This window comes from Oncorhynchus clarkii, chromosome 5 (genome assembly GCF_045791955.1).
Source record: "Oncorhynchus clarkii lewisi isolate Uvic-CL-2024 chromosome 5, UVic_Ocla_1.0, whole genome shotgun sequence".
Lineage (NCBI taxonomy): Eukaryota > Metazoa > Chordata > Actinopteri > Salmoniformes > Salmonidae > Oncorhynchus > Oncorhynchus clarkii.
The window spans coordinates 79891674-79914994 of NC_092151.1; the positions used below are offsets into that span (position 1 = coordinate 79891674).

At 48.3% G+C, this 23321-nt stretch overlaps 1 protein-coding gene across 1 annotated transcript in view; it reads left to right on the forward strand.

Moving 5' to 3' along the window:
• Positions 1-4697: 4697 nt before the first annotated feature.
• Positions 4698-23321, forward strand: part of LOC139410244 (adenylate cyclase 1a) — a 203578-nt gene continuing 184954 nt past the window's right edge. The window contains exons 1-2 of the mRNA XM_071155717.1: positions 4698-5315; positions 6699-6848. Coding sequence (XP_071011818.1) covers positions 4698-5315; positions 6699-6848 — 768 coding nt within the window. The remainder of the gene's footprint in view (positions 5316-6698; positions 6849-23321) is intronic.

Here is a 23321-nt window from a genome sequence, read left to right on the forward strand (position 1 = left end):
GAACGTAGTTCTATTTTGTGATCTCCCAAAATAATTGAGATCTCTTTGATGAGATATTCAGTCAGTAAATCAGGTCGTTTCCATGGTAACCAGATACTCTTTCTGCCATGCATGCCTTCAAACTACAGTAAAACACCTTAAGTATGCCCTTACCTAAGGAAAACGCTTGAGGGGCTCAATGCAACATCCTTAAACAATTCCCTCAGATGAGGGGAAATTATTCCTTAAGGTAAATCCTTAAGGGAAACACTTTAGATGTTTTCTGCAACTGAGACCAGAAGTCCTCACAAGGATAGTAAAACAAGGAAAATTAGGACAAGTGGGGGACATTTTGCCAGTCCCATCCAAGAAAAAGGCTATTTTAGGCTTAAGGGTTAGGTTTAGGATTACAATTAGGGTTAGAATTAGGGTTAGGGTTAAGGGTTAGGAGTTAGGGGTTAGGTTTAAGGTTATGGGTTTGAGGTTAAGGTTAGGGTTAGATTAATTTGTAAGGTTAGAAGTTAGGGAAAATAGGATTTTGAATGGAAATCACCTGATGTGTCCCCACAAGTATAGTAAAACAAAAGTGTGTGTGTGTGCGTGCGTGCGCGCGCGTGCGTGTGTGTGTATGTGCGTAAGGTTAATCTTTCAACTGTGCCACACTTTCCTCCATGTCAGACCATCAATTTAGTCAAATGTCACTGAGCACAAAAGCACAGGGAGATCCCAGGTTAAGGCAGCAAGGCGGTTGGTGTGTCAGAGCCACCAAGCTACAGACAGCTCAGATACAACTTTACCCTATTCATCTCATTTGTGTTTTAAATGGCACAGTGCACTACTTTTGGCCAGAGTCCATTTGGGACACACACAGTGCCAGTAAGTGGCAGACAGTGAGGGATGGCCTTCATCCATAATGGAACTCTATTCCCTAATAAGTGCACAAATTTTGACCAGAGGCGTATAAAGCCCTGGTCATTAGTAGTACACTATGTGGGAAATAGGGTACCATTTGGGACATACGCATGGTGATTAGGGAGCACCTCATCACATCGTAACTTTGGCCCTCACCACCTCTGTTGCCATGGAAATGGGGGATTGTCAAGCATTCTGTCTCTGAGGAAAGGACAGTCCAAAAACCTGAGATGTCATTCAGTATGCGCGTGTGTGTGTGAGCGTCTAACGTAAGGCAAGAAATAGACAGAACGTAAAGCAAGGAATAGGCCAATGAGAGGACGGAGAGAGAGGGTGTCTAGAGGAGATGCTGCTGTAGCTGTGGTGGTATATGTTGTCTGGCCTTGACTGTGTGTGACTGGGGTGTAAACCTTTCTCCTGGGTCCTCTCAATACCCCCTCCACCCCCTACCCCACCAAGATTAGCTGATTATCCCTCTCCTCTACCTCTTCCATCCCTCCCTTCTTTCTCATCTCCAGCTCCATCCATCCCCTCCTCTATTCTAGCCCTCCCTTCTGTCTCTATACCAGCTCCATCCATCCCCTCCTCTATTCTAGCCCTCCCTTCTGTCTCTACACCAGCTCCATCCACCCCCTCCTCTATTCCAGCCCTCCCATCTGTCTCTAAACCAGCTCCATCCATCCCCTCCTCTATTCCAGCCCTCCCTTCTGTCTCTATACCAGCTCCATCCATCCCCTCCTCTATTCCAGCCCTCCCTTCTGTCTCTACACCAGCTCCATCCATCCCCTCCTCTATTCTAGCCCTCCCTTCTGTCTCTACACCAGCTCCATCCACCCCCTCCTCTATTCCAGCCCTCCCTTCTGTCTCTACACCAGCTCCATCCATCCCCTCCTCTATTCCAGCCCTCCCTTCTGTCTCTACACCAGCTCCATCCATCCCCTCCTCTATTCCAGCCCTCCCTTCTGTCTCTATACCAGCTCCATCCATCCCCTCCTCTATTCCAGCGCCTCCCTTCTGTCTCTACACCAGCTCCATCCACCCCCTCCTCTATTCCAGCGCCTCCCTTCTGTCTCTACAACAGCTCCATCCACCCCCTCCTCTATTCCAGCCCTCCCTTCTGTCTCTACACCAGCTCCATCCATCCCCTCCTCTATTCCAGCCCTCCCTTCTGTCTCTACACCAGCTCCATCCATCCCCTCCTCTATTCCAGCCCTCCCTTCTGTCTCTACACCAGCTCCATCCATCCCCTCCTCTATTCCAGCCCTCCCTTCTGTCTCTATACCAGCTCCATCCATCCCCTCCTCTATTCTAGCCCTCCCTTCTGTCTCTACACCAGCTCCATCCATCCCCTCCTCTATTCTAGGATTGGGCTGTGTTTTAATGAGCTTTTTGAAGCCATAGAAAAGCAAAGCCATGTAAATTGTTAAAATAGCTTTTGTCTCCTTCAAGACATCAGAACGAACTTCTTAGGTGTGTAACTCCAGACCTTATAGTGGATGGTTAAGTGCATCTCTTCTGCCTTCCTTAGACCTAGACTACATCCCAAATGGCACCCTACTCCCTACAAAGCGCACTACTTTTGACCAGAGCCCTATGGGAATAGGGTGCCATTGGTGGGTGCTTATGTGTTAATTTGCATATCCCAACTCCCCTGAGAGACCCTCTGGGAGTGGGGTCATGGCCAGGGTCAGCCATTATGAGCAGCAACCATCAACAATTAGGGTTAAGTGATTTGCTCAAGAGCACATGGGCAGATTTTTCACCTTGCCGGCTCTGGATTTGGTTACTGTCCCAACACTCAAACCACTCGGCTACCTGCTGCCCATGTGCCTGCGTGGTGTTTAATTAATTTCCAGTATATACTGCTTCTTTGAGTGATATAGGCTACTTTGCATATTCACTAGTTTTAATCAAGATGAATAACACACACAATTCACGCAAACACATACACACACACACATGTCCCATGTTATCCTCTCTTGTTTCCCTCCCAATTGGAGACCAGACCCTTTTCTGTGTATTAATGACTTATTTTGAGTTTGCAGTGATCTGTTATTTAACAGAATTGTGTGCCTTCCTCTAATTGCCATGAATTTCTATGGATTGCAGTGCCTCTTCCTCCTTCTGTGCTTCTAATTGATTTATTGTAGACTTTTTGACACACACAGGCTTGCACACACAAACACCACAGATGGAGAGAGAGACACACACAGAGAGGGGAGGGAGAAAGAGAGAGAGGGAGAGGGAGATAAGTATTATTCTCCACCCTGTCCAAAAAATGTGAAGGCCAGCTGATTAATATCAAAGCCATCTTATGACTAGAGATCTCGGTGCGACTTCACCGCATATGTACACGCGTCAAAATCCACTTAGCTCACGGCAATATTCAATTCATTCTTCAGATGCGCGAGAAGAGATGAATAAACCGGATAATTCCTAACACCTGCTGAGAGACTGTTAGATAACGGTGACGGTTTGTGTCATGAGGAACTCAAGGGGGTTGAAACATAAGGAAACGGTAGAAAACAGATGTTGTTGTTGCGCTTTATTAAAAGATCACCTGTGATGCTCACCGGTAGCGCATGCTATTAATAATCTGGAAATACAGCAGTCAGTAGATCCGGGGAATCACTGGCTTGTTTTGGTCTCTCTCTCTGTCTCTCTCTCTGTGTGTGTCTGTGTGTGTCTGTGCGTGCGTGTAGCGTGTAGCGTGCATTTGTCTGTGTTTGTGTAGGGGGATGTAGAGGGAAGACAGCTCTCTTTTTTGAGGGAAAAATAGAGCAGCTCAAGATGTGTTTGTCAAATGAAAGCAGCCTTTGGTTTTGACCTGACAGAATGATCGTTCTTATTTTAGGGAGACCTGTATTGTTTGGAATGGTGCACTGCAAGCATGATCCAACCCACCCTGGTCTCAGAGCAAAATGTATTATTTGTTACTTAAATCCGTGCCACTCCATTGGTATGAAATGTTACATTACGTTAAGTTACTTTACTTGACCTGTTTAGTACGGTGTATTACGTTCGATAAGACAGTAGGTTACCTGATGCAAAAATGAACTCAAATGTTGTGTGTTCGAATCTCATCATGGACAACGTTAACATTTTAGCTAACTACTTACCACTTTTTAGCCACTTAGCATGTTAGTTAACCCTTCCCCTACCACTAACCTTAAACCTTTAAACTAACTCCTAACCCTAACATTAGCTAACGTTAGTGACAACACATTTGAATTTGTAACATATCATATGCAATACAAATGTCCAATATATTGTACAAATTGTAATTCATAACATACTTTATGTGCTCCAATTCCTATTATATTGTATGACACTATATTGGTAGGCCAATGTTATGTAACCTAATCTAACATATCATATTAAATGGAGTGGCATGGTTTTAGAAACATATACTGCATTTGCTCTGTGGGATCCGCCTCACCTCTCCAGTACCTCAACATTACATTTGTCGGGGCTGAGCAGAGACAGCGCTGCTGGTGGTCTGCCTCCAGAGCGCTTAAGAGAGAGAGAGACAGAGAGTGAGCGAAGGGAAGAGATGCGCTCCTGTGTGGCACATTGGTTCAGGCTACCTTTCTGACGACGAAACAGTCAACCTGTGGATAGCAGCGGGTGGGGTGAGGATATTAAACTCGCGAGCTCTACTGTCACTGCTGCGGACACCCCACCCCCCTTCCTCTCCAGCTCAAGCCGCCGAAATCTAGGATGCACGGGCTGCCAGCAGCTCCCGTTTAATTCATGAAAGGAGAAGGACCGACGCCAAGTCTGGGGGCGCGCGTCGAGCCCGCTTTATGAATGGCCCGAACATGGAGGAAATTCCGTTTGAAAGAGTCCAGACCCGGAAGGAGGGTCACTGTCCGGCCGCCACCGGTACAACCATCGCTGCCGTCGCGTGCGAGGACGAGTTCGACAGCAAAGAGCTCGAGACGCTCTTCCAAAACTACAACCTGAAGCTAGAGCAGACGGCAACGCTCAAAGCCCTCGCGGTGCTCATCGTGGCCGCCTTGTCCCTCGCGCTGATGGAGCTTCTGTCCGGTCCCCGGCTCACGGTGTCCAAGGGCTCTCACCCGGTGCACAGCGTAGTGTTCGTCTCTCTCTTTATAGTCACCAACGTCAAGTACCTGCAAGTGACGCAGCTGCAGCAGATCGCCAAGCTCGCGCTGCTCTTCAGCTTCACCTTCGCGCTCCTCTGCTGCCCGTTCCCCCTTGCGCTTGGCGCCGCCGGCGTGGGGGCTCCCCCCGCACCGGAGCAAGGCGTGTGGCAGCTCATGCTGGTCACTCTCGTGGCATACGTGCTGCTCCCGGTGCGGACGCTGCTCGCAGTGCTGTTTGGTATGATGGTGGCCGTTTCCCACTTCATCGTCACGGCGACATCAGTCACGGCCAGAAAACACAAGCTCTGGAGACCGGTAAGTTATGCACCCTCGGTACTCCCGCTCAGACTCTCATTTAGAATCCCCGGTTAGTCAGCTAATCTGTCATTTAGAACGAGCTCTACCGACCTAAGCCTTAACTAACCAGCCTTCTCTTTAAGTCCCCTGTTTTCACTGTTATAGCCTATGCTTTGTTTCAGTGTGACTAGTTGTGCATTTCCCTCCATTTTCTATTGAATATCAGTGTCTATCGATAGGCTAGTGCTGCACTGCTGTTGTTATAAGTGGTGTGGTGGTGGTTGTGGACCCTGGTGGTGAGAGAGGTTTTGTATCAAACTTTCCCCTGGTACACTTTGGCTTTCCAGCTATACAAACCTCCGACCATTGAACCACACGCAGCAGATGCTGTCCACTCGCGGTGGTGCTGAAACGAAGAGCGTAGTGCACGCGGAGCTTTTCACGTACAAATCATCTAACAAAACATAATACACACACACACACGCACACGCACACGCACACGCACAGGCACACACACACACACACACACACACACACACACACACACACACACACACACACACACACACACACACACACACACACACACAGGCACACACACACACACACTCACACACACACACACACACACACACACACACACACACAATTTAATCCACTTTCCAAAATAAACCATCCATATAGAAATGATAGATTATAAACCATGATGTTTTGGTATACCCACTAAAAACACAAATCCACCATTATTATACAACAGAAATACAACAACAACTTGCGCCAACACCGCCACAACAACGAATTACTATATAACCCAATGTGAATGCCATTCATAACTCCATTCAACTGAACACCAACCATTCTGTCATTCAAGTGTCCAATACCTGTCATGGTGATATAGGTTACAGAAGGACCTTAGGTATACACAATATGCTTTCCGATCAATATGAAGTGGTTTATGTTAAGAAGTTTGAATAAGCATGTTGACTTTAGAATCAAAGTGGTTTACATTAGCAGTCACAGTGTTCTATGAAAGTAAGAAAGGAAGGAAGCAGGAACTGAAGTAAAGAAAGAAAGGTATTGACATTAGCATTGGGTATATTTATTATTGGGTATAGTTAGTATCGGGTATCTTTAGTATTGGATATAGTTAGTATCAGGAACATTTATCATCGGGCATATTTAGTATAGGGTATATTTAATATTGGGTATATTTAAAATGGGGTATATTTAATATTGGGTATATTTAATATTGGGTATTGGGTGGGTGTTCTATAACAACATAACACATTTATGGTCTATTGTATAGATAACTTCAATGGTTTATTTTGAAATCCCCCCCCCCCCCCCCCCCCCACACACACACTGACTGTATACATTGTTCTTTTCCCGTGTGATCTGCAGCTGGTGGCCAATGCTGTACTATTCACCAGTGTCAACCTGTCTGGAGTCTTTGTCAGGGTGCTGACTGAGCGTGCTCAAAGGAAGGTCTTTCTTCAGGCTAGGAGCTGCATAGAGGAAAGGCTACGACTAGAGGATGAGAATGAGAAGCAGGTGAGAGAGAGACACACACACACACACACACACACACACACACACACACACACACAGGCACACGCACGTGCGTGCAAACACACAAAAGCACATACATATACACACATTACCATAAGTCTGGACACACCTACATTCAACAATTTTTCTTTATTTTTACAACTTTCTACATTGTAGAATAATAGTGAAGACATCAGGACTATGAAATAACACATATGGAATCATGTAGTAACCATAAAAGTGTTTAAAAAATCTAAATATATTTTGGATTCTTCAAAGTAGCCAACCTTTGCCTTGATGACAGCTTTGCACACTCTTGGCATTCTCTCAACCAGCTTCATGAGGAATGCTTTTCCAACAGTCTTGAAGGAGTTCCCACATATGTTGAGCACTTGATGGCTGCTTTTCCTTCACTCTGCGGTCCAACTTATTCCAAACCATCTTAATTGGGTTGAGGCTAGGTCCTCTGATGCAGCACTCCATCACTCTCCTTGGTCAAAATAGCCCTTACACAGCCTGGAGGTATGTTTTGTGTCATTGTCCTGTTGAAAAAGAAATGATAGTCCCACTAAGCACAAACCAGATGCTATGGCGTATTGATGCAGAATGCTATATAATAGTGCATACGTTACGTTTGTTGTTTTTGTATTGTTTGTTTTTTTTAAGCAAACGAGACGATAGTTTGGTTCTGGCATGAGAAACTCAAACGAGAATCTGACAAAGACAGAAGCAGGAACAGAGAGAGAAATAGAGACCTAATCAGAGGGAAAAAAGGAACAGGTGGGAAAAGGGTGAACGAGGTAGTTTAGAGAAGATGAGGAACAGCTGGGAGAAGGAGAGGAAGAGAAGGTAACCTAATACGACCAGCAGAGGGAGACGAAGTGAAGAGAAAGAACAGGAACAAGACATAATATGACAATACATGACAGTACCCCCCCACTCACCGAGCGCCTCCTGGCGCACTCAAGGAGGAAACCTGGCGGCAACAGAGGAAATCATCGATCAGCGAACGGTCCAGCACGTCCCGAGAGGGAACCCAACTCCTTTCCTCAGGACCGTACCCCTCCCAATCCACTAGGTACTGATGACCACGGCCCCGAGGACGCATGTCCAAAATCTTACGGACCCTGTAGATAGGTGCGCCCTCGACAAGGATGGGGGGGTGGGGAGACGAGCGGGGGCGCGAAGAACGGGCTTAACACAGGAGACATGGAAGACCGGGTGGACGCGACGAAGATATCGCGGAAGAAGAAGTCGCACTGCGACAGGATTAATGATCTGAGAAATACGGAACGGACCAATGAACCGCGGGGTCAACTTGCGAGAAGCTGTCTTAAGGGGAAGGTTCTGAGTGGAGAGCCAAACTCTCTGACCGCGACAATATCTAGGACTCTTAGTTCTACGCTTATTAGCGGCTCTCACAGTCTGCGCCCTATAACGGCAAAGTGCAGACCTGACCCTCTTCCAGGTGCGCTCGCAACGTTGGACAAAAGCCTGAGCGGAGGGGACGTTGGACTCGGCGAACTGAGACGAGAACAGCGGCGGCTGGTACCCGAGGCTACTCTGAAAAGGAGATAGCCCGGTCGCAGACGAAGGAAGCGAGTTGTGGGCGTATTCTGCCCAGGGGAGCTGTTCTGACCAAGACGCAGGGTTACGAAAAGAAAGACTGCGTAAGATGCGACCAATAGTCTGATTGGCCCGTTCTGCTTGACCGTTAGACTGGGGGTGAAAGCCGGAATAGAGACTGACGGAAGCCCCAATCAAACGGCAAAACTCCCTCCCTCCACGTTTGACGGAAGGCCATGAATTCTGAAAACATTCTCGATGATGATTTGTGCCGTCTCTTTAGCAGAAGGGAGCTTAGCGAGGGGAATAAAATGAGCCGCCTTAGAGAACCTATCGACAACCGTAAGAATAACAGTCTTCCCCGCTGACGAAGGCAGTCCGGTGATAAAATCTAAGGCGATGTGAGACCACGGTCGAGAGGGAATGGGAAGCGGTCTGAGACGGCCGGCAGGAGGGGAGTTACCGGACTTAGTCTGCGCGCAGACCGAACAAGCAGCCACGAAACGACGCGTGTCATGCTCCCGAGTGGGCCACCAAAAACGCTGGCGAATGGAAGCAAGCGTACCTCGAACGCCGGGGTGGCCGGCTAACTTGGCAGAGTGAGCTCACTGAAGAACGGCCAGACGAGTAGGAACGGGAACGAAAAGAAGGTTCCTAGGACAAGCGCGCGGCGACAGAGTGTGAGTGAGTGCTTGCTTTACCTGCCTCTCAATACCCCAGACAGTCAACCCGACAACACGCCCCTCAGGGAGAATCCCCTCGGGGTCAGTGGAGGCTACTGAAGAACTGAAGAGACGAGATAAAGCATCAGGCTTGGTGTTCTTAGAGCCCGGACGGTAAGAAATTACGAACTCGAAACGAGCGAAAAACAGCGCCCAACGAGCCTGACGCGCATTAAGTCGTTTGGCAGAACGGATGTACTCAAGGTTCCTATGGTCAGTCCAAACGACAAAAGGAACGGTCGCCCCCTCCAACCACTGTCGCCATTCGCCTAGGGCTAAGCGGATGGCGAGCAGTTCGCGGTTTCCCACATCATAGTTACGTTCCGACGGCGACAGGCGATGAGAAAAATACGCGCAAGGGTGGACCTTGTCGTCAGAGAGGGAGCGCTGAGAAAGAATGGCTCCCACGCCCACCTCTGATGCGTCAACCTCGACAACGAACTGTCTAGAGACGTCAGGTGTAACAAGGATAGGAGCGGATGTAAAACGATTCTTGAGGAGATCAAAAGCTCCCTGGGCGGAAACGGACCACTTAAAGCACGTCTTGACAGAAGTAAGGGCTGTGAGAGGAGCTGCCACCTGACCGAAATTACGGATGAAACGACGATAGAAATTTGCGAAGCCGAGAAAGCGCTGCAGCTCGACGCGTGACTTAGGAACGGGCCAATCAATGACAGCTTGGACCTTAGCGGGATCCATCTTAATGCCTTCAGCGGAAATAACAGAACCGAGAAATGTGACGGAGGAGGCATGAAAAGTGCACTTCTCAGCCTTCACAAAAAGACAATTCTCTAAAAGGCGCTGGAGGACACGTCGAACGTGCTGAACATGAATCTGGAGTGACGGTGAAAAAATCAGGATATCGTCAAGGTAAACGAAAACAAAGATGTTCAGCATGTCTCTCAGGACGTCATTGACTAATGCCTGAAAGACAGCTGGAGCGTTAGCGAGGCCGAAAGGAAGAACCCGGTATTCAAAGTACCCTAACGGAGTGTTAAACGCTGTTTTCCACTCGTCCCCCTCCCTGATGCGCACGAGATGGTAAGCGTTACGAAGGTCCAACTTAGTGAAAAACCTGGCTCCCTGCAGGATCTCGAAGGCTGAAGACATAAGAGGGAGCGGATAACGATTCTTCACTGTTATGTCATTCAGCCCTCGATAATCTATGCAGGGGCGCAAGGACCCGTCCTTCTTCTTAACAAAAAAAAACCCTGCTCCGGCGGGAGAGGAGGAGGGGACTATGGTACCGGCGTCAAGAGCTACAGACAAATAATCTTTGAGAGCCTTACGTTCGGGAGCCGACAGAGAGTATAGTCTACCCCGGGGGGGAGTGGTTCCCGGAAGGAGATCAATACTACAATCATACGACCGGTGCGGAGGAAGAGAGGTGGCCCTGGACCGACTGAACACCGTGCGCAGATCGTGATATTCCTCCGGCACCCCCGTCAAATCACCAGGCTCCTCCTGTGAAGAAGAGACAGAGGAAACAGGAGGGATAGCAGACATTAAACATTTCACATGACAAGAGACGTTCCAGGAGAGGATAGAATGACTAGACCAATTAATAGAAGGATTATGACAAACTAGCCAGGGATGGCCCAAAACAACAGGTGTAAAAGGTGAACGAAAAATTTAAAAAGAAAGGGTTTCGCTATGATTACCAGAGACAGTGAGGGTTAAAGGTAGCGTCTCACGCTGAATCCTGGGGAGAGGACTACCATCCAAAGCGAACAAGGCCGTGGGCTCCCTTAACTGTCTGAGAGGAATGTCATTTTCCCGAGCCCAGGTCTCGTCCATAAAACAGCCCTCCGCCCCAGAGTCTATCAAGGCACTGCAGGAAGCTGACGAACCAGTCCAGCGTAGATGGACCGACAAGGTAGTGCAGGGTCTTGAAGGAGAGACCAGAGTAGTAGCGCTCACCAGTAGCCCTCCGCTTACTGATGAGCTCTGGCTTTTACTGGACATGAAGTGACAAAATGACCAGCGGAACCGCAATAGAGACAGAGGCGGTTGGTGATTCTCCGTTCCCTCTCCTTAGTCGAGATGCGGATACCCCCCAGCTGCATAGGCTCAGCACCCGAGCCGGCGGAGGAAGATGGTAGTGATGCGGAGAGGGGGGCAACAGAGAACGCGAGCTCCTTTCCACGAGCTCGGTGACGAAGATCAACCCGTCGCTCTATGCGAATAGCGAGTTCAATCAAGGAATCCACGCTGGAAGGAACCTCCCGGGAGAGAATCTCATCCTTTACCTCCGCGCGGAGACCCTCCAGAAAACGAGCGAGCAAAGCCGGCTCGTTCCAGTCACTGGAGGCAGCAAGAGTGCGAAACTCAATAGAGTAATCTGTTATGGATCGATTACCTTGACATAGGGAAGACAGGACCCTGGAAGCTTCCTCCCCAAAAACAGAACAATCAAAAACCTGTATCATCTCCTCCTTAAAGTCCTGATACTGGTTAGTACACTCAGCCCTCGCCTCCCAGATTGCCGTGCCCCACTCACGAGCCCGTCCAGTAAGGAGAGATATGACGTAGGCGATACGAGCTGTGCTCCTGGAGTAAGTGTTGGGCTGGAGAGAAAACACAATATCACACTGGGTGAGGAACGAGCGGCATTCAGTGGGCTCCCCAGAGTAACACGGCGGGTTATTGATTCTGGGCTCCGGAGATTCGAAAGCCCTGGAAGTGGCCGGTGGATCGAGGCGGAGATGGTGAATCTGTTCTGTGAGGTCGGAGACTTGGGCGGCCAGGGTCTCAACGGCATGTCGAGCAGCAGACAATTCCTGCTCGTGTCTGCCTAGCATCGCTCCCTGGATCTCGACGGCTGAGTGGAGAGGATCCGAAGTCGCTGGGTCCATTCTTGGTCAGATTCTTCTGTTATGCACGTGAGTGAGGACCCAAAAGCGGTTTAACAAAAACAGTCCTTTAATGTCAAAACACAGGGAAGACATAGATCCTCTTCAGATGTATATAATGGCAAAATAGACAACCCGCAGAGAGGGCGATAAATGAATTATAAAGTCCTTCTGATATTTACAGAAGAGTCCCCCTTCTAGCAGCAGAGGAGAATAGCTGGGTAGAGTCCCCTTCTTAGCAGCAGAGGAGAATAGCTGGGTTAGCGGCGACAGACTGCTGGTCTCTCTGGGTAGGCGCGGGTCGTAGAGGACAGAGGTACCTGATCACACACATCAGGTAGCATCAGATGAACAGACAGATTCCGACAGGACGGGACAAGGGTGAAGCAAACGAGACGATAGTTTGGTTCTGGCATGAGAAACTCAAACGAGAATCTGACAAAGACAGAAGCAGGAACAGAGAGAGAAATAGAGACCTAATCAGAGGGAAAAAAGAAACAGGTGGGAAAAGCGTGAACGAGGTAGTTTAGAGAAGATGAGGAACAGCTGGGAGAAGGAGAGGAAGAGAAGGTAACCTAATACGACCAGCAGAGGGAGACGAAGTGAAGAGAAAGAACAGGAACAAGACATAATATGGCAATACATGACAGCTACGCCAGGTAGGAGACCTGCGCAAACTTCCTGTGCTTACCGGGGGACTAGAGAGACCGGGCAGGCACCGTGTTATGCTGTGGTGCGCACGGTGCCTCCAGTGCGGGTGCATAGCCCGGTGCGGTACATACCAGCTCCGCGTATCGGCCGGGCTAGAGTAAGCATCGAGCCAAGTGTCATGAAACCGGCTCTACGCATCTGGTCTCCAGTGCGTCTCCTTGGGCCGGCTTACATGGCACCAGCCTTGCGCTCGGTGTCCCCGGTTCGCCTGCATAGCCCAGTGCGGGCTATTCCACCTCGCCGCACTGGCAGGGCGACCGGGAGCATTCAACCAGGTAAGGTTGGGCAGGCTCGGTGCTCAAGAGCTCCAGTGCGCCTGCACGGTCCGGTCTATCCAGTACCACCTCCACGCATCAGCCCTCCGGTGGCAGCTCCCCGCACCAGGCTTCCTGTGCGTGTTCTCGGCCCAGTACCACCAGTGCCAGCACCACGCATCAGGCCTACAGTGCGCCTCGCCTGTCCAGCGCTGCCAGAGCCTTCCTCCTCTCCAGCGCTGCCGGAGTCTCCCGCCTATCTAGCGCTGCCAGAGCCTTCCTCCTCTACAGCGCTGCCGGAGTCTCCCGCCTGTTTAGCGCTGCCAGAGCCTTCCTCCTCTACAGCGCTGCCGGAGTCTCCCGCCTGTTTAGCGCTGCCAGAGCCTTCCACCTCTACAGCGCTGCCGGAGTCTCCCGCCTGTTCAGCGCTGCCAGTCTGCAAGGAGCAGCCAGAGCTGCCAGTCTGCAAGGAGCTGCCAGTCTGCAAGGTGCCACCAGAGCTGCCAGTCTGCAAGGAGCCGCCAGAGCTGCCAATCTGCAAGGAGCCGCCAGAGCTGCCAGTATGCATGGAGCAGCCAGAGCAGCCAGTCTGCATGGAGCAGCCAGAGCCGCCAGTCAGCATGGAGCAGCCAGAGCCGCCAGTCAGCATGGAGCAGCCAGAGCCGCCAGTCAGAATGGAGCAGCCAGAGCCGCCAGTCAGCATGGAGCAGCCAGAGCCGCCAGTCAGCATGGAGCAGCCAGAGCCGCCAGTCAGCATGGAGCAGCCAGAGCCGCCAGTCAGCATGGAGCAGCCAGAGCCGCCAGTCAGCATGGAGCAGCCAGAGCCGCCAGTCAGCATGGAGCAGCCAGAGCCGCCAGTCAGCCAGGATCTTCCAGATCCGCCAGTCAGCCAGGATCCGCTATTCAGCCGGGATCCGCCATTCAGCCAGGATCTTCCAGATCCACCAGTCATTCAGGATCTGCCATTCAGCCAGGATGCGCCAGTCAGCCAGGATTTGCCAGAACTACCAGTCAGCCAGGATCTGCCAGAGCCAACTACCTGCATGAGCTTCCTCTCAGTGCTGAGCTTCCTCTCAGTCCCGAGCTTCCTCTCAGTCCCGAGCTTCCTCTCAGTCCCGAGCTACCCCTCAGTCCCGAGCTACCCCTCAGTCCCGAGCTTCCTCTCAGTCCCGAGCTTCCTCTCAGTCCCGAGCTTCCTCTCAGTCCCGAGCTTCCTCTCAGTCCCGAGCTACCCCTCAGTCCCGAGCTACCCCTCAGTCCCGAGCTACCTCTCAGTCCCGAGCTGCCCCTCAGTCCAGTGGGGTCCTTGGTGAGGACTACTAGGCCAAGGTCGGCGGCGAGGATCGCCTATCTAAGGACGCAAGGCAAAGGGACTAAGACGGAGCCGCCACCATGGACAGACGCCCACCCGGACCATCCCCTATGGGTTTAGTTGTGCGGTCGGGAGTCCGCACCTGGGGGGGGGGGGGGGTGGGGCAGGCCAGGGTGTGACATGGGTTTTGTATGTGGTGTGTTTTGTCTTGGGGTTTTTGCTAGGTATTGGGTTTGTATTATAGTAGGGGTATCTAGCATAGTCTATGGCTGTCTGGAGTGGTTCTCAATCAGAGGCAGGTGTTTATTGTTGTCTCTGATTGGGACCCATATTTAGGCAGCCATATTCTTTGAGTGTTTGGTGGGTGATTGTTCCTGTCTCTGTGTTTGTTGTCACCAGATAGGCTGTATAGGTTTTCACGTTACGTTTGTTGTTTTTGTATTGTTCGTTTTTTCATCATCATTAAACATGTATCAAGAATACCACGCTGCATTTTGGTCCGACTCTCCTTCACCGCAAGAAAACCGTTACACCCACTTTAAAAATGCTGAGGTAAAAACAACTACATTTGGGAAAATATTGGACCGAACACCTTTTGGGTTGGGTTTTTGATGCTGGGTTATTGAGCTACGATCAGAGATGGGCAGTATTTATGTTACATGTATTTGAAATACATGTTTTAATGCATTTACATTTTGATAATTTAGCAGATGCTTTTATTCAGAGTGACAGTGCATTCAACTGAGGTAGATAAACAACAACATATCACCGTCATAGCAAGTAAAACGGTTCTGTGATCATTACTGAGAATGTTTTTGCAGTTCGGCCGGCTACTTGCAAATTTATTTAAAAATACAAATGACAAAATAAAACACTTTTCAGAAATAAATAATGTTTCATTTTGATATATTTGTCATTAGACATTTGCAAGTAGCCCGGCCGAACTGCAACAACATTCTCAGTAACGGTTACTTACCATGACTGTGATATGTTCTTGTTTATCTACCTTAGTTGAATGCACTGTCACTCTAGATAAGAGAGTTTGCTAAATTACCTAAATGTGCAGTTGGAAGTTTACACGCACCTTAGCCAAATACATTTAAACTCAGTAAAAATTCCCTGTCTTAGGTCAGTTAGTATCACCACTTTATTTTAAGAATGTGAAATGTCAGAATAAGAGTAGAGAGAATGATTGATTTCAGCTTTTAATTCTTTCATCACATTCTCAGTGGGTCAGAAGTTTACATACACTCATTTAGTATTTGGTAGCATTGCCTTTAAATTGTTTAACTTGGGTCAAACATTTCGGATAGCCTTCCACAAGCTTCACACAATAAATTGGGTGAATTTTGGCCCATTCCTCCTGACAGAGCTGGTGTAACTAAGTCAGGTTTGTAGCCTCCTTACTCTCACACAAATTTTCTATAGGATTGATGTCATCAGGGCTTTGTGATGGCCACTCCAATACCTTGACTTTGCTGTCCTTAAGCTATTTTGCCACAATTTTGGAAGTATGCTTGGGGTCATTGTCCATAAGGAAGACCAATTTGCGACCAAGCTTTAACTTTAACTGATGTCTTGAGATGTTGCTTCAGTATATCCACGTCATTTTCCTGCCTCATGAAGCCATCTATTTTGTGAAGTGCACCAGTCCCACCTGCAGCAAACACCCCCACAACATGATGCTGCCACCCCCGTGCTTCATGGTTGGGATGGTGTTTTTCAGCTTGCAAGCCTCCCCATTTTTCCTCCAAACATAACGATGGTCATTATGGCCAAACAGTTCTATTTTTGTTTCATCAGACCAGAGGACATTTCTCCAAAAAGTACGATCTTTGCCCCCATGTGCAGTTGCAAATGATAGTCTGGCTTTTTTTATGGCGGTTTTGGAGCAGTGGCTTTGTCCCTGCTGAGCGGCCTTTCAGGTTATGTCTATGTAGGACTCATTTTACTGTGGATATAGATACTTTTGTACCTGTTTCCTCCAGCATCTTCACAAGGTCCTTGGCTGTTGTTCTGGGATTGATTTGCACTTTTCGCACAAAAGTACATTCATCTCTAGGAGACAGAATGCGTCTCCTTCCTGAGCGGTATGACGGCTGCATGGTCTCATGGTGTTTATACTTGCGTACTATTGTTTGAACAGCTGAACGTGGCACCTTCAGGCATTTGGAAATTGCTCCCAAGGATGAACCAGACTTGTGGACGTCTACAATTTTTTTCTGAGGTCTTGGCTGATTTCTTTTGTTTTTCCCATGATGTCAAGCAATGAGGCACTGAGTGTGAAAATAGGCCTTGAAATACATCCACAGGTACACCTCCAATTTACTCAAATGATGTCTGTTAGCCTATCAGAAGCTTCTAAAGCCATGACATCATTTTCTGGAATTGTCCAAGCTGTTTAAAGGCACACTAAGTTGACTGTATGTACACTTCTGACCCCCTGGAATTGTGATACAGTGAATTATAAGTGCAATAATCTATCTGTAAACAATTGTTGGAAAAATTACTTGTGTCATGCACAATGTAGATATCCTAACCGACTTGCCAAAACTATAGTTTGTTAACAAGAAATTTGTGGAGTGGTTGAAAAACAAGTTTTAATGACTCCAACCTAAATGTATGTAAACTTCCGATTTCAACTGTATATGTGGAAATGAACAACTGCAAGGCACACTAGGTATTGTCATTGGCCTCATTTCATTTCATTTCTACATCTACATTTACATTTAGTTCATTTAGCAGAAGCTCTTATCACACCATGGTGCCATCAGACTTCTGATACCAACTTAGGGTGAAAGGGGCCACAAAATTGTGAACCGCTATACAGAAATGGTATAGAAAGGTATTTTGTATTTTGAAAATACATATTACAGCTTTCAAAAGTATCTAGTTAGAAAATACATTGGAGAGTAGTAGCACATTGTAATACAAAATATTTATTTTAAATACATGTAACGGAAATACTGCCCATCTGGTCATAGTTCAGTGACCAAACTGCGGGGTCAAAAATAACCCACACGTGTTCTGTCCACTATTTACCCAGCGCTGGGTTGGTTTTTAACCCATCATTCTTTAGAGTGCATCTTGTGTAAATAATGTGTGTTTGAGCTTGATACGTTTCAGAGTGACTTTCTAAAGGTTGCAGGTGCCAATGTAGCTTCTGCAACAATAAGCCCACAGGCACACAGTAACTATGACAGCAGCTATATGAGGAAAGAACAATTAGCGTAGCGTACGCATTACACCACACCACACACACTCCACCCCCTCCTCACACACCTGCACACACACATGAACAACATTAGACACCCACCCTTCCTCTCCTCCTCAGCCCAATATACCTACCTATAGAAGTCGCTTATAAGAATCAAATATCTTAGCACCCATACCCCGTTACACACACACACACACACACACACACACACACACACCTGTTGTTTGTAGATTAGCTGATGAAATGTTGTGTTGTTTCCCTGTCCTGCAGTAACAGCTCTGATCTCTGACAGGTCATTATTACACAGGCAGATTGCTTTCATGGCCTCCCCACGCCACCCGCTAAAGGTCACTAGTTTATCTGGGTACCAAAAACGCACACAGCACCCTGATTGGGATCTGGGAACAGCACTTCATGATGTAAACCCCCACTGAACCAGTCTGCCATTTGGATCATAATAACCAAACCAGTCTATTATATTCTTCCTATAACAAATCCAGTCTGCTATTCTGACAGTAATAACCAAAACCTGTTTTTTTTAAATTTTATTTCAGCGTGTGTCACGTTCTGACCTTAGTTCCTTTGTTTTGTCTTTTGTTTTAGTACGGTCAGGGCGTGAGTTGGGTGGGTTGTCTATGTAAGTTTTTCAATGATTTTCTATTTCTGTGTTTGGCCTGGTATGGTTCTCAATCAGAGGCAGCTGTCAATTGTTGTCCCTGATTGAGAACCATATTTAGGTAGCCTGTTTTCCATTGTGTTTTGTGTGTGGTTGTTTTCAGTCTTTGTGTGTCTACACCAGACAGAACTGTTCCGGTTGTTTCTTTGTTGTTTTGTTATTCAGTGTTCAGTTTACTTGATTAAAAAGATGAACACGTACCACGCTGCGCATTGGTCCTCACCTTCTTCCCACGACAGCCGTTACAGAACCACCCACCACCAAAAGACCAAGCAGCGTGGTACCGGGCAGCAGCAGCAGCAGCGAGATCTGGACTATGTTACAACATGGGACGAAATAGAGAGGTGGTCGGTTGACCCAGGGAGAGTCCCGGAGCCCGGCTGGGATTCTCTGGAACAATGTGAGGAGGGATATCGGCGAATGGAGTTGGCACGGCGATCAAGGAGGCCCGAGAGGCAGCCCCAAAAATGTATTGGGGAGGCACACGGGGAGTGTGGCGAAGTCAGGTAGGAGACCTGCGCCAACTCCCTGTGCTTACCGTGGAGAGAGAGGGACCGGGCAGGCACTGTGTTATGCCGTGAGGCGCACGGTGTCCCCGGTGCGTGTGCATAGCCCGGTGCGGTACATTGCAGCGCCTTGTATCGGCCGGGCTAGATTGGGCATCGAGCCAGGTGCCATGAAGCCGGCTCAGCGCATCTGGTCTCCAGTGCGTCTCCTTGGGCCTGTGTACATGGCACCAGCCCTACGCATGGTGTCCTCGGTTCGCCAGCACCGCCCAGTGCGGGCTATTCCACCTCGCCGCACTGGCCTGGCTACGGGGTGCATTCAACCAGGTAAGGTTGGGCAGGCTCGGTGCTCGAGACCTCCAGTGCGCCTCCACGGTCCGGTCTATCCGGTGCCGCCTCCACGCACCAGCCATCCGGTGGCAGCCCCCCGCACCAGGCTGTCTCTCCATCTCCTCCCTACAGGTGCTCCCGCCTGTCCAGCACTGCCAGAGTCTTCCTCCTGCCCAGCGCTGCCAGAGTCTCCCGTCTGTCCTGAGCTGCCAGAGTCTCCCGTCTGTCCCGAGCTGGCAGAATCTCCCGTCTGTCCTGAGCTGCCAGAGTCTTCCTCCTGCCCAGCGCTGCCAGAGTCTCCCGTCTGTCCTGAGCTGCCAGAGTCTCCCGTCTGTCCTGAGCTGCCGGAGCCGCCCGTCAGTCAGGAGCTGCCGGAGCCGCCCGCCAGTCAGGAGCTGCCGGAGCCGCCCGCCAGTCAGGAGCTGCCGGAGCCGCCCGTCAGTCAGTTGCTGCCTGAGCCGCCGGTCAGCCAGGAGCTGCCAGAGCCGCCGGTCAGCCAGGAGCTGCCAGAGCCGCCGGTCAGCCAGGAGCTGCCAGAGCCGTCCATCACGCCGGCGCTGCCGGAATCACCCTTCACTCCGGAGCTGCCGGAATCGCCCTTCACTCCGGAGCTGCCGGAATCGCCCTTCACTCCGGAGCTGCCGGAATCGCCCTTCACTCCGGAGCTGCCGGAGTCTCCCGTCCGTCCGGTGTTGTCGGAATCTCCCGTCCATTCAAGGCTTAAAAAATCTTATTTAACCCATCTCCTCCCCTTCATCTACACTGATTGAAGTGGATTTAACAGGTGACATCAATAAGGGATCATAGCTTTCACCTGGAATCAACCGGTCAGTCTATGTCATGGAAAGAGCAGGTGTTCCTAATGTTTTGTACACTGAGTGTAATCAGGTGTTTTTAATAGTGTCTGCAAATTGAGTAGTTGGTTTTATCCACAGCAGCTCAGCGATAATTAGGAAAAGTCATTCATTTAGTGAGCGATTAATGCATCAGGACCGGCGAAGAGGGCGTCACCAGAAATAATTAATGGAGGAGGGGAGAGAGGATGAGTACTAGATTATTCCAGAGGGAGAATAAAACCCCACTCTAATGTGCATATGTTATATGTTGTACATCTCAGACTGGTTCCTGGTAGATCGCACTTTCATATTTTCATTTTCATTTTTATAGCAATCCTGATAATTTGTTAATTAATGTGCAGCTTATCTGTGTTGCTACAGCTACTGCCAAAACAATGTTTTGTATTCTTGGTAGTAGGTGCAGTCGTGTAGGGTCAAGGCCTGTGCTCTCATGGCAATAGCCTGATCGGTCCGATTTGTTTGTGTTTTAGCTAATTCCTCTCTTTGTTGGTTCCGATAGTAGAATTGGCTACAGTACATATAGAATGGGACCAGGGCCTGTATGTCACACCCTGACCTTAGAGATCCCTATTATTCTCTATGTTTGGTTAGGTCAGGGTGTGACTCGGGTGGGAAAGTCTGTTTTCTATTTCTTTGTTTTTGGCCGAGTGTGATTCCCAATCAGAGGCAGCTGTCTATCGTTGTCTCTGATTGGGGATCATATATAAGTTGTCATTTTCCTTTTGGGTTTTGCGGGATCTTGTTTTCTGTTTAGTGTCTGTGCCTGACAGAACTGTTCGTTTTCGTTTTCGCTTTTGTTATTTTGTTTTAAGTGTTTTTTTGAATAAAAGGAGTCATGAACACTTACCACGCTGCGCTTTAGTCTACTATTCCTACCACCAACGAGAGCCGTTACACTGTATTCATAAAGCATCTCGCAGACTGCTGATCTAGGATCAGGTCCCCTTGTCCATTCATTATAATCTAAAAGGCAAAAACAACAAAAATAACAACAAACACTCCTAATCTGAGAAGCTTGGTGAATATGGGCCCATGCAGGCTATTGAGAGGACTGAAATCAAAGTATAAAGAGGAATGTTTTGCGACTGAGAGAGAGAGATGTAGGTCTCCGACTCTGTTGCTCCTTACCCTTAATAAGACCAGCGGTGGTGGTAGTGTTGAGCTCATGGTGGTTGTTAAGGTCAGGACTGGCATCAAGACCAGGGAGGAACTGGAGCATGCTGATATTAATGTCATACCAGGCTAGGGCAGGGCATCTCTAACACCACACTCTGAGAAGCTACAGGGATGGACGCTACACTACTGAATGAGGGAGAATCAAGAATGGGCGTGTTGTTCTCAATAGTTCTTATATATTTGCAGAGTATATGTATGTTATGCCTTATACATACATATTATACAGTGAATTCGGAAAGTATTCAGACTCTTTTATATTTTCTGCATTTTGTTGCGTTACAGTCTTATTCTAAAATTGATTAAAAAAAGAAAAACCCCTCATCAATCTACACACAATGTCCCACAGGTTTTTACATTTTTTTGCAAATGTGTTACAAATACAACACTGTAATATCACATTTACATAATGTGATATTTCATAATTCTCCCCAGTCTGAGGTTTTGAGCACTCTGGAGCTCAAGGACCTCTCTGTACTTTTCTCCATTCATCTTTCCCTTGATCCTGACTAGTCTTCCAGTCCCTGCCGCTGAAAAACATCCCCACAGTATGATGCTGCCACCACCATGCTTTATGGTAGGGATGGAGCTAGGGTTCCTCCAGACATGACGCTTGGCATTCAGGCCAAAGCTTTCAATCTTGGTTTCATCAGACCAGAGAACATTTAGGTGCCTTTTAGAAAACTCCAAGCAGGCTGTCATGTGCCTTTTGCTGAGGAGTGGCTGCCACTCTACCCCAAATGCCTGATTGGTGGAGTACTGCAGAGATGGTTGTCCTTCTGGAGCTCTGTCAGAGTGACCATTGGGTTCTTGGTCACCTCCCAGAACAAGGCCCTTTTCCCCCGATTGCCCAGTTTGGCCGAGCGACCAGCTCTAGGAAGAGTCTTGGTTGTTCCAAACTTCTTCCATTTAAGCATGATGGAGTCCACTGTGTTCTTGGAGTCTTTCAATGCTGCAGACATTTTTTGGTACACTTCCCCAGATCTGTGCCTCGACACAATCCTGTCTCGGCACGCTACAGACAATTCCTTCAACCTCATGGCTTGGTCTTTGCTCTGACATGCACTGTCAACTGTGGGATCTTATATAGACAGGTGTGTGCCTTTCCAAATCATGTCCAATCAATTGAGTTTACCACAAGTGGACTCCAATCAAGTAGTAGAAACATCAAGTATGATCAATGGAATCATGATGCAGCTAAGCTCAATTTCGAGTCTCAAAGCAAAGGGTCTGAATACTTATGTAAATCAGTTTTTTTTCTTTCTCTAAAATCCCGTTTTCGCTTTGTCATTATGTGTTATTGTGTGTAGATGGATGAGGAAGAAAATTAATTTAATCGATTTTATTAATAAGTCTGTAACGTGACAATATGTGGAAATGTCAAGGGGTCTGAATACTTTCTGAATGCACTGTTTGTACACAAGTAACTACCAAAATAATGGAAGCATTAAATGAGGGATACAAGCATGTTGAAAGCAGGTCCTTCCACACAGTTTTGGTTCCTGAGTTAATTAAGCAATTAACATCCCATCATGCTTAGAGTGGGTGTATTAAAATGCTGGTCAGGCCATTTTCTGGCTGTTATTTTGGTTACCATTGTATGCCCCCAAAGGATGACAATGCCCCCATCTACAGGTCACAAGTGGTCACTGAATGGTTTGATTAGCATGAGAATGATGTAAAGCATATGCCATGGCCGTCTCAGATCTCAACCCAATTGAACACGTAAGGAGATTCTGGAGCGGAGCCTGAGACAGCGTTTTCCACCACCATCAACAAAACACCTAATGATGGAATTTCTCATGGAAGAATGGTATCGCATCCCGTCATGACAACGTCAGGTACGTACGTGAGTGACGCTATGGCAACAACAGGTTTTCTAACGGGTGGCAGGAGGTTTGATGGTCGTCTTGTTCTTGATCCACCGTGTCATCATGTCTTCCTCAAATGACATCAGGATAAAAAAAGAGTGGTTTGAGAGGTAATGAATTTCAGATCAGGGGGTACTAGAGTCTGGCAGGGCTCACAGTCACCTGGTCAGATCAGGGGGTACTAGAGACTGGCAGGGCTCACAGTCACCTGGTCAGATCAGGGGGTACTAGAATGGTATCGCATCCCTCCAATAGAGTTCCAGACACTTGTAGAATCTATGTCAAGGTGCATTGAAGCTGTTCTGGCTCGTGGTGCCCAACACCCTATTCAGACATTTTATGTTGGTGTTTCCTTTATTTTGGCAGTTACCTGTATGTATGTCTATTGTAGGCTACTATAATGCTGTTGATCAAAATGCATCCATTTGA